The following is an 18,020-nucleotide window of genomic DNA, read 5'->3' on the forward strand; positions in this document are numbered from 1 at the left end:
ACATAAAATATAAGCTTATAGATCATATAGTAAATAATATCCGATTATATACAAAATTTGACATGTGTATTAAGAACGTAAAGAACATATAATACAATGGTTAGTGTAGTTGGACGATTTTCCTGGCCCAAATTCGATTGATCAAAAGCGATTAGTATTTTAAAAATATATAGTAATGTTTATTTTATCGAGTAAAACTTGTAGCTATCTTAGAGCTACAAGGCTATAACCAGTTTTGTAACTATACATTTATCCTTATGTCTTTAATGCACTATATCTAACATTAGATTTTAAAAATATATAGTAATGTTTATTTTATCGAGTAAAGTTGTAGCCTTAGGCTACAAGGCTATAACCAGTTTTGTAACAATACTTTGTCCTTACTTTAAGTACTATATCTAAATTTTACCCAATTACAATTATGTGTAAACTATAAAGTATAAACTAAAGAAAAATAATTTATTAAAAGACCAATTTTTTTATGGAAAATATTTGGAGAGAAATCTTTCAAATGGGTGGTTACAATGTTATACAAAGTATTGTTGGGAATTTTTGTTAATCATCCTTTGTTATTGGTTAGCTCTAGTGCTTCTCAAACTCTTCGGCTTACTTGTCCCCGCATTGTAACCTAAGGCCCTCAACTAGGCTAAAGATCTTCAGAGATAGGATTAAGACCTAACTCGCCTCTCGAGCTCTTTTTCCTCCTAGATCAAGATTAAGACCCAACTACTTTGAGCTCTTTCTCCTCCAGCTTCGCTCGACTTGCTTGCTACCACCATTGCTAAAGCCCATCCTGCAAAGTAGTTATAGGTTTTTGTTGGAATTGGAAAGTGTTTTTGTTTATTACGCGAAGAAGATGAAGCCCATCTCATGACAAGGACTATTTAAGCCATTTGGGTAGTAGTAAGTGATTCTAATCAAGCTTTAAAAAAAAATACTTGTCTATGAACTTTAAAAAACCAAATTGTCATATTTAATATACTAAGAATCATTTTGAAATATGGTGTAAATGTTAGGAATCAAAATGATAATTAAACAAAAATAAATCATTTAAAAGTATTATTGAAAAGAATGACATGTGGCATCCCATATGGCATTCAATCAACATAAAACTTATTATTTTAATCACACAAGTTATCAAGTCAGATTTTTCCATGATAAGGATAAATAAATAAGTAAATAAACTAAAATGCTTATTAGAACTTTATTTTTAGGCAAAAAAGGCAAATTCATTTTAATTATCTAATATATATATATATATATATATTTTTTTTTTTTCAATTGAGTGTTCTAAGTATAATGGGCATTTTTTACAATGTTGGGTTGGGCTGCCTCTTGTGGTACTAGGCCCAAGTGTTATGAATAACGGAGTTGAGACAAGTCCAACTGCAACTCACTTTAGTTCGGCTTGTGCACAAACTATGCCCCTCTTGCTAGACTTTGATCACATACCCATGGCAGGTAGAGTTGCTACAGGTAAGTTATGCCAGACAGATATAATAAAGATAGAATAAGGAATACTAGACATAATAAATAAAAGGGAGCGACAAGAAGTACCCCCGTACACAAAAAAAGTAACAGAAATAAATGGGGAAATAATAAAAATGGGCTTCTTGGATCAAGGAAGGGAAAATCAATCTGCCACGCCAAGTAACGCTACGGAGCTGAAATTGGGAAGGGAAACCACTTCCTCGATGTGATTAATCTCCTAAAAAAAAAAAAAAAATTAATTGCTTTAAGGGAATGGGCCTAAATGGTCTATGTTCAATGAGAATCATTTTTCTTTGATAGAGAGCAGGGCTTTAGAGAGAGAGAGGAGATCAACCTATTGATGCATGCTTACTATTCTAAATTCTCTGTTTTTCCTTTGTTTATCCCTCTTCCTTTCTTAGTGCTTTCTCCTGTATTATGATTTTCTCCTAGAGATTACTATTACCCTGATTGTGTTGCCCTCTTTGTGCACGACAAATGCCCTTTTTATAGTGCCTGCCGTGATTGGTTTTTACTATTTTAGCCTTTAACTACCTTTGTCTGGTATGGGTGTCCTTGCCGACCACTACTGGTTCGTCAGTCGTTCAGCCATTATTACTGGCCTATACTAGCCGTGCCACCGCCCATTACCAAACAAATAAGGTTATTTTGTTTGTTTGTCTGCCATAACCTTTCTACCTGTTACGGTGTGGGTGTTTTTTCTTTTTATCCCTCATGGCATGCATCTAGTGATTCCCACTCATCCTTGCTTCTTTTGGGCGATATGTCATTCTAACAGGACATTTCCCCTAAAAGAGCCTGAGCAAGAACCCCAGAACAGGTTTTCCCCTCTCCCTACCGTCAGACTATGCCCTCTTACCTCTGACCCATGACCTCACCACGTCCTGTATTGGCTAGGTACAGGCTGGTGATGTCTGGGCCTTGCGCGTGCTTCACTTCTATGTATGTTCAAAGCTTGCCTACTACTCATGTGTTTGTCGTGATCTGGAAGCTTGTCTGCTCAATCTGCTGGTCATTTTTGGCTTCTTATGGCGTGGGTTGTTTTTTGATCTCTTATTCTCTATGCCTTGCTTCCTTTGGGGGTTGGGCTTTGCAGAATTGTGGGCTTTCCTTCCTTCAGCCTACTATTTTACTCTTTTCGTAGCCTTGTTATCATTTCCTGCTATACCACTCTGTCATTCCTACTGTGATGTTATTTGACCCAATCCTGCTGGGTTTCTTTGGGTTTGCCGTTTATTCTTCTCCCAATAACTCAGTATGGTCATTGGTCCTTTTATTACATTACTTGCGGGTTGTTGTATCCCATTTGTTTTTTCTTGGGCATCCTTGGCCCATTTGCTTTCATTAGGCTTCCTTGGCCCTTTCCCTAACTCTGTATTCCCATGGGTTTTTACTTAACTTTTCTGAGTTTTTCCAGCCTAATTACCTTATCCCTCATCCTTGGGGCTCATAGGCTTGTCATCAACTCCTTACTTTCTTTGTTTGCATTACTTCGGGCTTACTGTGATCCATTCTCACTTTTCTACATCACATATTGCCCATGAGTTTGCTACTTTTTTCTCTCCGGGCTCTTTTAGGCCCATTTGCTTCCTCAAGACCCACTTGTTTATTTTAGGAGCCTTTGATTCATTATTTCTGCCACTTGGGTTTAATGGTTTTTCTATCCACTTATTAATTCTTTTCTGCCCATTTTGTTGGGCTTCTTCTTTCTACTGGCCTTCCCAAAATGAGCATCAACACTAAGTTTCTAATTTTTTTAATTTGGACATTTCATCCAATTACATTAAAAAAAATTCGTTAAATATGCAATTAACTATTAAAAAATATTATCACATAATAAATTTATAAATTTTTTTATTAATTTTATAGATTTTTTTAGGGGAGAATTTTTTTAATGAAATTGAATAAAAAACTTAAATTGAATAAATTTAAAACCTTAAGGAGCCGTTTGATAATACTGTTCTAGTAACGTTATTTGTATTTTTTAAAAATACATATAAATAAAAAAGTATATAAAAATACATATAATGTAATTTAAAAACTAAAAAAATATTGCTTAAACTATCATTACAAACGGCCTAAAGATTCACGGTGAAATTTGCATTTTACTCTTATTTTTTTTTACATAAAATCGTTACACTTTGCAATACACTTCTATACCTACTTCTATTAGTGTTACTGTTAGCCAAAGCAGTTTCTTAAAAAAAAAAAAAAGTTGTGAGCCTAAGCCGGAACTGCTTTCGATCAGCACCAGTCCCTCAGCCGTTGGCCGTTGGCTGTTGGCCGTCGACTTTCCCCTTCTCTTCTTGGCTGGAGAAAGTGAGACAGACAATTTCAAGGGTAACCATGGCCTTCGTAACCACCGTATAAGCCCGTTGCCAAGCTCAGTGAGTCTCTGCTCTCTATTCTATTTTGTTTTTCTTTGGTTGCTAAGTTTTTTTTTGATAAATAGGTTGCTAAGTTTAAATTTATTTGTGTTTCAATTTTCATCAAATGGGTCCAAACTTGTGTTGTAATTTGAGTTGTGAAACCTACAAGTTGTGCTACTTCTGCTGTATCAAAAAGCACGCTTTAGTATAAGTTGAGTGGTTGTTGGTGTTCAAATGTTTATGTAGTTTTTTTTATAGGTATTTTGAGAATTAGTTTTGATGAATTTATTCCTGTACTCTCTAAATTTCTCATCTTCTCTCTCTAGAATTCTTGCTCAATAAGTTATTCTAGTACTACAGTCTTGCTGGTCATTGATATGTAAAAAAAGAAGAAGAAAAAACTTACTTTTGTTTTTTTGTTTTCCTTCCTGATTGTCATAGTGGCATAGTGTGACTATTTATTTTTGTTGAAATTGAAGCAAAATTGAGCATAGTTTCATTATGTATTTGTTGGGTTGTTGCTCATATCAACTGGGGATTCCAAGTTTTGGATTCTTTTTGTTTTCTTTTGTTTTTAATCTGAATTTTTGGGTGTGGTGTGTAATTACATGAGCTTGGGTGAAATGCAAAAACTTTTAGCTAGTCAAGTATGAACAATGAAGGGCTTTAGACACAATTGAATTTGTAATGTATTTGTTTGATTCTAATTTCTGTGTGTTTTCAATGGACATAAAAATAGTATAATTTTGTTTACTTTTTGGGTAGGTGAGTGCCGATAGCCTCAAATGGCAAGGCGTGTCCATCTTCTTCCCAAGTTCTTCCTCACCACTCCAACCAAACCCCAAAATCCCATCTCAGTCCCTCTCTCCCAATGCCTCTGCTCAGCCTCTACCCCTGAAGACCCTACTAAAACCCCAACAGAAAATCATAACCCTACCACCCTTCATGAAAAACAACGCCTTGATCAAGTTCAAAAGCTCCGAATCCTCCTCCAACATGGCCGAATGGAAACCGCTCATAGGCTCATCAAGACCCTCGTTCACTCCAAAGATCCATTCTCTTCGCCCTCTGATCTTTTCACCCTCTTTTCCCTCTCTTCACCCTCCATGAAGCCTGCTTTCTCTGACGTGCTATTGTTGGTTTGTTCAGAGTCCAAAATGACAACCGAAGCCACAGAATTGTATACCTTAATGAAGAAAGATGGTACTTTTCCTTCTTTGGCTTCTTTCAATATGTTGCTTGAGTCATTGGTGGCTTCAAAACAGTTTAAGAGAACACTGGATTTGTTTTCGGAGTTTTTGGAGTCGGGTATTCGACTTGATAGGTTCACATATAGTAAGGCAATTCTGGCGGCGGTGAAGTTGGGGGACTTGAATAGGGCCTTTGAGTTGCTGAATAATATGAAGAATAGCAGGGTGAGTCCTCATGTGTTTGTTTACAATGTGTTGCTTAGTGGGTTGTGTAAAGAGAAGAGAATGAGGGATGCGGAGAAGGTTTTTGATGAAATGCTGAAGAGGAGATTGGTGCCGAGTTTGGTTACATATAATACATTGATTGATGGTTATTGTAAGGTTGGGGAATTGGAGGGTGCCTTTGGTTTGAGAGAAAGGATGAAGGTGGAGAATGTGGAGCCGAGTCTTGTTACGTTCAATTCATTGCTTAGTGGGCTTTGTCGGGCACGGAGAATGGATGATGCCAAGAGGGTGTTGGAAGAAATGGAGGCCCATGCATTTGTGCCAGATGGATTTACTTATAGTATTCTATTCGATGGGCATTTGAGGTGTGGTGATGATGAGGCTTCATTGGCTTTGTATGAAGAAGCAATTGGAAAAGGTGTAAGGTTTAACAACTATACTTGTAGCATTTTGTTAAATGCGTTGTGCAAAGAAGGGAAGATGGAAAAGGCAGAGAAGGTATTGAAGAAGCTAATTGAGAATGGACTTGTTCCAGATGAGGTAATGTATAACACAATTGTAAATGGATTTTGTCGTAGGGGTGAGGTGGACAGAGCCATTTTGATGATTGAACAAATGGGAAGTCATGGGTTGCTGCCGAATTGCATCACTTTCAATACTTTAATTGACAAGTTTTGTAACATGGGGGAGATGGATAAGGCAGAGGAGTGGGTAAAGAAGATGGCAGAGAAAGGAGTTTCCCCAAATGTTGAGACATATAACACCCTTATTGATGGCTATGGACGAAAGTTATTGTTTGATAGGTGTTTCCAGATTCTTGAAGAAATGGAAAATAAAGGGCTAAAGCCAAATGTTGTAAGCTATGGTTCTCTCATACATTGTTTTTGCAAGGATGGTAAGCTACTTGAAGCTGAGATAATCCTCAGGGATATGGTAGGAAGAGGGGTTTTGCCAAATGCACAGATATATAATATGCTCATTGATGGTAATTGTACGGCAGGGAAACTGAAAGATTCTTTTAGGTTTTTGGATGAAATGGTGAAAAATGGGATAGGAGCAACACTTGTAACCTACAATGTGCTCATTAATGGGCTCTGTAAAAGGGGAACAATGATAGAAGCCGAAGATTTGGTTTCCCAGATCACTTCTTGTGGTTATAATCCTGATGCTATCACATACAACTCCCTAATCTCGGGGTATTCCAATATAGGAAACATCCAGAAATGTCTCAACTTATATGAAAATATGAGGAAGTTGGGCATTAAACCTACTTTAAATACCTATCATCCTCTAATTAGTGCATGCAGTGAGAAAGATATAGTGCTTGTAGAGAATTTGTTTGATGAAATGTTACAGATGGGTTTGTCTCCTGATCGAGTTGTATATAATGCACTTATTCACGGTTATGCAAAACATGGTGACGTTCAAAAGGCATTTGCTTTGTATCATGAGATGATAGACCAGGGTATTCATGCTGACAAGATGACCTATAATAGCTTGATTCTGGGGAACTTTAGAGAGGGAAAGTTGTCTGGAGTAAAGGATATTATTAATGATATGAAGGCTAAAGGATTTGTTCCTAAAGCTGATACTTATAACATACTTGTTAAGGGGCATTGTGAACAAAAGGATTTCACAGGGGCATATGTTTGGTACAGAGACATGTCTGATAACGGTTTTCCCCTAAATGCCTGTACATTCAATGAGCTCATCACTGGCCTTCGACAGGAGGGGAGGTTGCAAGAGGCCCAGATTGTTTGCTCTGAAATGAAGGTTAAACTAATGGATGATTGGAGCATCACTGATAAACTTTCTGTTGTTGCCTAAAAGAAAGATGTTTGGACTGTGGTTAAGCTCTCAGCACAATATTTTGCTGAGAAAGAGAGACACAGATATTATATCAGAAAACTTGTTCCTTAGTTTCTCTATTTGTAAACTTCTTCTGGCAATATACATCATTATTTATTTATTTATTTATTTTAAATGAAAAAAAAAAATTATTTTCAAGAAAAATACAAAAGCATTGCTTTCTTTACATGAAAACTCACTCAAAGCAGATTTTAAGTGCAAAACTTTAATTTCAAGAGGGGCAAAACTTAGGTACAGTTTTGTAGTTGAAATACATTAGGTCCTCCAATTAAATTCAAACACATGGTTGCATTAACCAATGAAGCATAAATAGTGTTATTTTTTCAAGGACAATTAAATTCAATGTAGTTAGAATTGCTTATGGAACCCACAGATTTATAAGAAATTTTTAGATGTTTACATTCACGAAATCTATTCATTCTGCTTTTAATAATAATACAATAAGCTGTTTTCATTAGGGAGCTCTAAATCCTTATTATACTAAAAAACATGTTTACTATTACATTTATAATTCCAGATATGTAGAGAGGGATACTGCATGTTTATTTATTGCTCAGGTTCTCTCACTCTGGAAAGGAACTTCCTGGATATGAAAACTTAGCAGACATTTCTTTTTCTTTTTTTCCTTCAGGTTATTTTCTCCCTTGTATTTGGGAATACAAAAATGCTTGAAATTATTTATATACTTTCTTAAGTAGCATTAATGTATAATCTGATGATATGGTGCAAGACTATAATGTGCTGAAAAAGGAATTTTACAGAATCCTTTGTCGGTATCAAGTCATTAAAAAAATAAAGTCACTCATGTAGATTTAATATGAGAATCTGGGTGAATTTGGTAAATGATAGTTATTGAATCTTGGTGGGACATAAATTTGCCTTGGATATTCTGGGGTTTTGAATTTTAGATGGGTTCTTATAATCAGGGTAAGGATTTGTCTATAATTGGGTTTTGGTAGACGATTGAATATTTCTTCTGTGTTATATAGTCCTAGGATAACAGTTTGGTATCATATATGTGACCCATTTGAGATAGTTCATAGTTGCCTTAAATAATGAAATTAATTTATAGTAGATTTATATTCCTTCTCTGCTTTTTAAGAATGTGTCTGTGTAGTCTGTAAATAAGATGGCACGCCATTGTTTATTGACCTTCTTGTGTCTTTTGTTCAGGAAGTCTAAACATTGGGTTATGTTACTTATCAGGAGATATTGTAAGATTTTTATTTTTTATTTTTTATATTTTAAATTCGTATTATTGATTATGTGAGTACTGGTTATGTAAATCATGTCTATAATGTCCACCTCAAATACCTAATCTCAACTTTTATGTCTAAATTTATTGCAGGAAGTTGCACAAATTGGTATGTTTATTTGGAACTGCATTATTTTTGTGGCTTTTTTCTCCTTTTTGTTTGAGCTCTGTTGTTCCTTTCATATCTGAATGACTCTTAATCATAACCCTCGAAACTTCTTTTGAGTTTGGTGTGTTGCCTTGGCTTATTGTGAAGCATTATAATTGTCTCCATATTTAATTCAATTATCCTTAATTAATTAATTTTTTTTTTTTTTTGTGCTTCTCTAGTATTCTTGAATTTTAGGGGGTTATGTGCACCCTTAGGGTTGAAGATAGTGAAAGGCCTTTTTTTTTTTTTGGGCTTTGGCTTATATGGTTTTTTACAGCAGCCTTATTCTGATTCAAGGAAAACATTATTTGAAAATTTGCACCACCTTCATGATCATTATAATTTTATATAAGTATCATTCATAAATCTCTTTTACCGGTCTTGTTTGTACTGCTATTAATGTAATCATCATTCCATTCGTAAAGTTTTTCACATTGCAACCCCTTTGAGTTTTTATCTTATCACGTGGGTTTAGTTAAAGTTCATACCCTGTTGACTAAAAGCACTGAAATTCATACTCTGCAAGACTGCAACTCCCTTTGGCCTTTCATTTTGTTTCCTCCTTTTGGTATGTGTATACTTCTTCCCATGAATTCTTCTGGTCTCTGTGCGTTCTTCACAGTTGCCTTGCCAGCATGTTTAATTAGATACATAAGATGCCATGGGCAAGGGAAAATTGCTAAGCCAGTTGAAGTGGAAAGGTCAAGTGAGCCTGAAAGCCAGTTGAGTCTGATGTGGCTGATCTCAATGAAGACAATGATCCTGAGGAGGTGATGAATGAAGAGGTTGAGCATGAAAAAGTAGAGGAAGAAGAGGAGGAAAAGGAGTAGGATACTGATAATGCCAATGGAGCTGGTGATGAGACAAAGGTTGAAGATGAGGGTGAGAAAAAAAAATGCTGAACTTCTTGCCCTGTTGCTATGGTTCTGAAGTGTACATAGTTGTCATTCCCATGATGCTTAGGGGGACTTGGACCTTTTTTGTGGATCTATAGGTTAGCTCCATTTCTATAAAAAGTAATCTTATTAAGTGCCTTTTGTGAATATTTATATCAATGCCACTATGGTCGTGACAACAGGTTCAAATTATGAAAGACGAAGATTCTGGTGAGAGCTAGGGCTTTGCATTTGTGACCTTTAGAAGTGCAGAATTAGCTTCTAAAGCCATTGATGAGCTGAATAATACTGAATTTAAGGTAACATAACCTTCTGTGCATCATTTTCTTATTGCCTTTCCCCCACATAAGCCGAGGACTTAATGAGAAGTTGAATATTGAGTTTGAGTAAAATTATTATTGTTAGCTAAAAGATTAAGATTAGCCTTTCTTAGATCTTTTAAATTTTTTTTGGGTAAATTACAAAATACACCCCTAAAGATTGGGGTTGTTTGAATTTTACACCTTGAAGTTTGGTAGTTAAGTGACATGCTGACATGTTGATGTGTATTTTTTGTCTTGTTTTGCCAAATCAGCCTCCCAAAACGATGCCGTTCTCACTTAAGATAAAGAGCATTATTGGTGCTTCCAAAACGACATCGTTTTTTGGGTTGATTTGGCAAATAGAAAAAAAAAAAATACACATCAATAGGTCAACATGTCACTTAACACCCAAAACTAACAGCGAGTGGAGTTTTGCTAACAAACCAAACTTCAGGGTGTAAATCTAATTTGTTAAACTTCAAGTTGTAAAATCCAAATAATCTCAAACTTTAGGGATGTACTTTGCAATTTACTTCAATTTTTTTTAAGATCATTTTCTTATGGGGCATTTTCTGTTATTTATGTATGCTGCAATTGTTAAATGCTTTTGTGTAAACCCTTTATCTCCATGGTGAAAAAAAAAAAATGTTCAACATCTCAAGCAAAGCAGGGTTCATTCATTGATAATGTTCCTAGAAGCTGGGGTGAGCAGGATCTAAGGAAGGTTAAGGTCAGCGTGAACTAGTTATACATCTTTATGGTAGTTATTATAAATATTTTTTCTATAAATATAGTTATTATTAATAGTTGATATTGTTTGTTTATACTTTATATTTTGTTTATTTTCCGAATTCGCAGTGCCTTTAAAAAATTTATGTTTTACTACAACAAGTGGTTTGGTTCTTTTGTGTGGGTTACAACTTACCAGTGTCATGTCTATGTACTCATTTTATAAAGGACAACCAATTTTGTAACTAAACTTTGTCATTTTATAAAACTTTTGGTTACAGGATGCAAAGAATCCAAGCAATAATCGGGGCTTTGCTTTTTATTGATTACCATATCCATGCAAGTGCCGAGTATTTGGCTGAAGGTGATGAAACTCAAAATTTAAGCTAGGTGATAATGCCCCAACTGTGAGCTTGGCTGACCCAAAAAATGCTGATTCTTCTGCTGTTTTCATAGGTCTTGTAAATTTTTTTCTTTTCTTTATATAAAACTTATAGCTAGGAGTCGTCCACATTTGAGGACCAACTATTTCAGTTAATGTAACAGCAATATGGAGCCATAATAATAATAAATTTTTTTTTTCTTTTTGTGTGTGTGGGGGGGGGGGGGGGCATTAGTAAAATTTATATACATATATATATATATATATCTATAGAAATTATAAGAGGGAGGAAATGTTTTTTAAAAGCCAAGCCCCCTTCCCTCTGCCAGTGGGAACATCAATGCCATTGTCAATGCTCGACATAGGTGACGGGCAAAAATTACAAAAAAGTTTTCTTCTTCCTTTTCTTTTTGTTGGATGAAGTTCTTGAGGATATAATGGGATGATTTTTGGGAATGTAATTGTGGCTTAATGTAATCCTTGAAACATTAAAGAGGGTCTAGGAATGGATTTGAGGCAGTGCAATTTGAATAAATTTTTTTTTTATTAAAGATGTTTTTCTAAGCTTGGTGGTCAATCCAAGCAACCTGTGGTGAAGCTTAAGTTTTCAGACATATTTTAGGTGGTGAAGTTTAGGATTTCTCCTGTTTTTCTTTGTTATCCACTATTTCTATTTTCTAACCATATCATCCTACATCAGTTCTATAAGCATCCATCTTAGTGGGCACAGGGAAATCAAAGATGTTAAAGGAGGATGTTGGTAAATAATATAAGTTATAGACTTATAGTTCATTAGACCTGGAGGAGTTGAATGTAATGAAATCATGGCTTATATGAAGATGGATTGCTCTAAAAATATATATAAAAAAAGGAATAATTATAGATTACTCACATTAGGTTAAACTTGATTTTATGTTACCTACTTGTGATTTGAAAAATGTCACTTTACTCGCCTGGGTTTGCTTCCTTATGCAGTTATTACCTGCCTCTCACTTTCACTGTTGTAAAAAAGTTGTATATTTAGAAGGAAAAAAATAAAAAATAAAAAAATAAAGAAGTGAAGATTTAAAATTGATATTTGTAAAAATTGGAAGTTTGTATACTAGGCTCAAGGACAGTAAAAGTAAAGCCTAGAAATGGATTTGGTCATGATCTAGATTTATCGGCTTTATGAGTTCCTTTAAGAAAGACGCTCGAAAGATTGCTAAACAAACTGTGCAGCTTCGGCTTCAATGGCAAAGCCAATCATCGGACCAGTAAGAGGAATGGAATGAAGAGGTAGAGGAGAGAGGGAGAGTTGATAGGTCTTTGTCTGGTAGTTTTCTTTCTCTTTACATTAGTAATAGTTCATCTACTGTTTAGATCATAAAAACTACACTTTTTTTTTCATCAAAAAAACACATACTCATACCAAACACCAATTGTGTTTTTAGTTTTGAAAAAATGTTTTAGAAATATGGTGCCTAACACTTTTTTTTCCCCATTATAGATACTCTAAACACATGTTTTCAGCACACTTTTAAATCATGGTTATCACATTGTTTTGAAAACAAAACCCTCAATATTGCTACCAAACATGCCCTTAATATGGCTTGATCTTTTGATCAATTTGTTTGAATCTTAGGACTATAAAAGAGCCGCGCCGAATATTAAAAGTTCAAGCTTATTTATTTAATTTTTTTTTTTCGAACACAAGTTGAGCTTGAGCTTATTACAAAACAAGATTTTATGTTCAAGTTTGTCTCATTTTCTTGTCGAACAAAGCTTGAATTTGTTCACCAGTTACTTGATTAACTTATTCTTTTCCTATATATTGTGAAACTATGACTAAAATGTTTTACCTCTTCACAATTTTATGAATTTTTACTACTATAAGACTATTATAACAACAATAAGCTACAAATAATAGTTTAATATTATATGAAATTATTGACAAAGTTATACAATCATTTCAAGTCTATATAAATATATTTTTAGACAAAAATACATAGTTAAATTGAACCCTCATGTTCACGAACACATTATTATGTTTGATCTTGGCTCGTTTAATAATCGAGTCTAACTTGAACTTGACTTGTTTTCAAACTAACATAAACAAGCCTTTTTTTTTAGCTAAGCATGACCTATTCATAAATAATTTGGTTCATTTATAGCCTTAAGTTTAATGTCACATATGACATACTATTTTGATTATCATGAACTTAATTATATTTTGGAATGGGCTTCGGTTCATCAAATGACTCAACGAAGGTTTTATACTCTTTGAATGTTTGAAAAACAATTTTTCTCATGAATGCTTAGTTTCAAATGGAGTGTCTATAACTAATCAGGCCGATTTGGCTTATGAGGACAATTTGATTGGTAAAGGCCAATTTTGAAGCTGGTGTGACATATCTAGTTGATGCGGCCTGATTGACAGGCGAGGTCAATCTAGACGGTGGGACCTAACTTACTAGTGAGACCTATCTAGTTAGTGAATCCTAACTGATTGGTGAAACCTGTTGGGTCGATGGGTCTTAAACTCTTAATTGACTGGTGATGTTAACCTGGATGATGGGGCTTAACTAATTGGTGGATTAGGATCTGATACAATATTCTAGGTATTGCACCAGGTTCAATTCATCCATCTCCTCTCACAATTTTTTTTTTTTTTTAACTTTTCACATTTTTAACTTTCACTTTTTACTTCTCTTAATTTTTTTTTCTTAATTTTTTTAGATCAATGGTTGAGATTAAAAGTTGTTTGTTACAACCATCAATCTCAACCATTCATAGAAATTGCATTTGAAGTTGATGAAGGCTATCAATTAGCTGATAAGGCCTATCTGAATGGCGAGGCTGATTTTGAAGATAAGGCCTAAAAAAATATTGGTGAGTGGTGTGTGCAATAATTTGATATAGTCCTTAAGTTGAATATTTTCAACATGCATTTCACATTGGCGCTAATTGAAAGCTCGGATTTGTGTGAAAACACAAGAGCTTGTTTAGACCCCCAAATTAAAATTACGGCTAGATTGCTTTTACTCTAATTTAGACTAAGTGCGGAATAAGAGTAAATGAGTGCAAACAACCGATAACACTACACTAAGCCACATTCATCCATTATCAACGATATAAAGTAAGGTTAAGAGTAGGGAAGAGAAATGCAAACACAAGATAACACTGAAACGTGTTATTGAAGAGAAAACCGAAGAACTCGGCGAAAAACCTCTCCGCCGCCCTTCAAGCGGTAAATTGATCCACTAGAAAATAAGTTGGAGTACGCGAATAACAAAAGGCGCTCCAAGCCTAGTCTATCCAATATACTTAAGCCCTCCAAGCTCCTGCTACCAATTGACTTCTCGAAACCTTGTCTTTTCTAGCTTTTCCAGATCCTACAATACGCTCGATTGCATCCGCCAATGATTGGCTCCTTCCAATACCTTCCAGCAGTACCAAAACCTCACTTTACACTCAGATTGGGTGTGGTAAGTGTTTGAGTTATTAACCTCTCAAGGATTTAGAGATGGAGAGGTAGGAGTAGAGGAAAATCACAAGGAAATGTGTAGATTTTTTTTTTTTTTTGATAAACTTCAATATATATTAACTAAGAAACAGAGAAACAAAGGGGGCATCTTTCTTACAAGCATCTACTATACTAGGAGGAAGATTGCCCGAAATGAAAAAACAAGACATATTAGACTCAATAGCAAACTTTGCAGTAACATGGGCAGCATTGTTGCAAGACCTGTTGACCCAAGCAAAAGAACAAACAGGAACGGACTCAGCAATGAATTTTATTACAAAAGATTTACAATGTGTAGATGATTGTGAGTATAACAATTTCTAACTCTCAAGTGTATTTTCTAAGATTTTCTCTCTGAAAAGCACTGCTTACAATATGTGAGTAATGAAGGTATATATAGTGTGGGTAAAAACTTGGTAAAACAAACATGACAAATTAGCCAAACAAAATGTTTCGCGAGTATTTCGCAGGAAGACCTTACCCGTGAGACACTCGTGAAAACTCCAGGCTGTCATGACTCTTCGCATTCCAGTCATGTGCTCTACACGTGGCTACTTCGTGGGTTAGCTTCTCGCGAGCTTTTCGCGAAATCCACTTGTTCTTCGTTTTAAGCTTGAGTCTTCACACTCTTTCGCATTCAACCCTTACAATTAAAAATCCCACATAAATACAGGGAAACATGATTGAATAAAATTACAATTAAATTTGGCACGAAATTAAAACCAACACAAAATAGTTGTAAGTCACAACTTTACACTAATTTTGGGTGAGTCAAATTTGTGGGACATAAGAGCATTTACATCAGTCTCACCAATTTAATATTTCAACAAAAATTTATCTAAACTCAACCGAAACAAGCGTGCATCTGCCTCACTAAATTAACTAAAGTTTTTAAAGATGATAGTCTCATCTTTACATATAGTGAGCCTTTATCCTCACTACATTAAAATTTAATGTTGATAAAGTATTGAGATTGATGTATGTGTATGAAAATAATAGATAGCTAAACAAGCAGTAGTAGAGTTTTTTGGATTAGTTTAGCTAAATATTTGAGAAGATTAATGTGAATGCTCTAATAGAACCACAACAAAAACATCTACTTCGATATAATTGTGATTAACCTCTTGATAGAGCTAGTCACTTGCTAAAGAAGAGGACCTTAGACCAACCAAGACCATCCATCAATCCATGCCTTTAGGGGTGGCTAGGGAAGCTCTAATTTTTAAATGAGAAAATTGGTGGAGAATATGGATAATGGAAGAGTAATAGTTGATGGAGCCTGGTACTCATACCTTGTTTTGCAGAGTAAGGGGGTATTTATAGAACATAAAGAGTGATTTTTGGTGCTTAATTAACCAAAGACCTAATAGTAGATCTACCAGCTAGTTGTCTACTTAGCTATTATTAATTTTATTACAGAAGATTTAATATGAAAATTAATAGCATGTCGTGTTCGGCCAGATCATCGAGGGCATGGACATCGTGAAGGCTGTGGAGAAGGTCGGATTGAGCTCCGGAGGGATCTCGAAGCCTGTGGTCGTTGCTGACTGTGGTCAACTCTCTTAGATCTGAAAAAAGTCAAAAAAAAAAAAAATCTGATTTTAACTATTGCTAATAATATTATCTCTATCTCTGTCGTTTTCATCTATTGGGGTGTCGTTTATTACTGGCTTTAGTTTTATCTCTGTCAGTGTCGTTTTAGGGGTTGTGCTTATAATTTTTACTTTTTTGGGAGTCTTTATGAGAACTGGGTTTTTATAATCCTATCCTTGATGATATGGTGGTTCTGAGACCTTTTTATATAATATGATAAATGATGAGCTACCTTTAAATTAAAAAAAAGAAAAAGAAAATTAATAGGATTGAACACATCAACTACATAATATATATATATAGTGATGGGTACAAGTTACACCTGGTGTAATTTCACAAGAGTTACACCTTTTTTAGACCTTTGATTTGTATTAGATCTAAGGGTTAAAAATACACTCATAGTTATGTATTTATTGTTTCCTAGAAATTAGTAACTAAGTCATTAACTCTTCTTATTAAAAATAGAAAAATAAAAAATAGCATTAACTTTGCTCTCCATCATCATCTTCTCTCCCTCTCTCACATGGTCTTGTGTTCTATGTAATTGCACCCTCAACAATGGAAATTAAGGGCGGGTTCAGGAAACAAGTGAAATTATTATTATTATTTTATGTCTGGGAGTGTTTGAACAGAGAAGATACGTGTTTTGTTTGGAATGTTTGTAGATGGAGGTGACGCAGAAGATACTTGTTGATGGAGAAGTGAATAGGGCACAGTGTATGCCACAGAACCCGGTAGTTGTGGGTGCAAAGACAAGTGGGTGTGATGTGTATGTATTTGATTGTAGGAAGCAATTTGAGAAGCAACAAGGGTGTGACTGTGAGCTTGATTTGATACTTTGTATGTTGGAGAAGCAATTGGTGGTTAATGTTGGTATGTTATTCATGCTGCATTGATACTTTGTTTATGGGACTTGTGAATGTATCTCATAGGCTCATGAAATGTTGGTGGAAGATGTATCCTGGCATTCAAAGAATGAAAATTTGTTTGGGTTTGTGGGGGACGATTGTCATTTGATGATTTGGGACTTGCGCACAAACCAACCCCAATAATCTGTCAAAGCTCACGAAAGAGAGGTAACAAAAATAAAAATAATAATAATAAAAATTTCACTTGTTTCCTGAACTCACCATTAATTTCCATTGTTGAGGGTGAAAGTACATAGAACACAAGACCATGTGAGAGAGGGAGAGAAGATGAAGATGATGATGGAGAGCAGAGTTAATGCTGTTTTTTATTTTTCTATTTTTAATAAGAAGAGTTAATGACTTAGTTATTAATTTCTAGGGAACAATAAATACATGATTATGAGTATTTTTTTCATCCTTAGATCTAATACAAATCAAAGGTCTAAAAAAGGTGTAACTCTTGTGAAGTTACACCAGGTGTAACTTGAACCTATCTCATTTATATATATATATATATATATATATATTTGATTGGTTTGTTTTGCGTGTAAGAATCACGCAACAATTTACAAGGCATATATGCAGTAACATTCCTAACGCTTGCAATTCTTATGGCTTTGCCATCATTTTTTTATTTTTTTTTGGAAACCAAAATACAAGTTTATTTCATATCTGAATATTAATGTACATCAAAGTACAAAGCCTCTGTTGTAAAGTGGAGGGGAATCTTCCAACCAAACTTTGCTAGACAATGGGCTAGAGAGTTAGCAGTACGTGTTTCTACAGATAGACAACACCAACGCAAATCCTTCAAAGTGTTTTGAATCTCCAGTCACGACATGTCCAAGTTTGGACCATGTGAATGTAGCATCTTTATTACATTTTGAGTGGTCCCTTTCGAAAACTAATATTATTTTTTGCATAATCATTGCCATTCTATTCAATTAAAAGGAACAAAGATCATAACCAACAAATAATTAAACACTTTATCATACATAAATAAGACAAGAAACGATCAAGTAATATTTGACTGGACAATGGGACATAATAAAACCCCTACTGACCTCTTCACTCCTCAGTAGTCAGCAGCCAGCAGGCAAGGCAACTTTCTTTGATTCACTTGAAAAAAAAAAGTCTCTTTCTTACTTGATGCTA

The 18,020-nt window shown here is 34.7% G+C and overlaps 1 protein-coding gene across 4 annotated transcripts; it reads left to right on the forward strand.

The window, feature by feature from the left end:
* Positions 1–3,677: 3,677 nt before the first annotated feature.
* LOC115975068 (pentatricopeptide repeat-containing protein At5g12100, mitochondrial) lies at positions 3,678–10,892 on the forward strand. Of its 4 annotated transcripts, XR_004088070.1 has the most exons (6): positions 3,678–3,878; positions 8,318–8,358; positions 8,493–8,508; positions 9,173–9,544; positions 9,629–9,745; positions 10,759–10,892. XR_004088070.1 is itself a non-coding variant. In XM_031095708.1 (2 exons), exon 2 carries the CDS (start codon positions 4,646–4,648, stop codon positions 7,100–7,102), a length of 2,457 nt encoding a protein of 818 aa, XP_030951568.1. In that variant the 5' UTR covers positions 3,678–3,878; positions 4,626–4,645; the 3' UTR covers positions 7,103–7,197. The 4 variants fall into 4 exon arrangements, 1 of the variants encoding a protein (XP_030951568.1); XR_004088069.1 differs by having other exon boundaries at positions 8,493–9,544; positions 9,629–10,478; XR_004088068.1 differs by having other exon boundaries at positions 8,493–9,544.
* Positions 10,893–18,020: the final 7,128 nt, after the last annotated feature.

Source organism: Quercus lobata, chromosome 2, assembly GCF_001633185.2.
Source record: "Quercus lobata isolate SW786 chromosome 2, ValleyOak3.0 Primary Assembly, whole genome shotgun sequence".
Taxonomy (NCBI): Eukaryota; Viridiplantae; Streptophyta; class Magnoliopsida; order Fagales; family Fagaceae; genus Quercus; species Quercus lobata.

Bases quoted from the DNA above. Each gene is read 5' to 3' on its own strand.
- LOC115975068 (XM_031095708.1), top strand. From the start codon at position 4,646: ATGGCAAGGCGTGTCCATCTTCTTCCCAAGTTCTTCCTCACCACTCCA.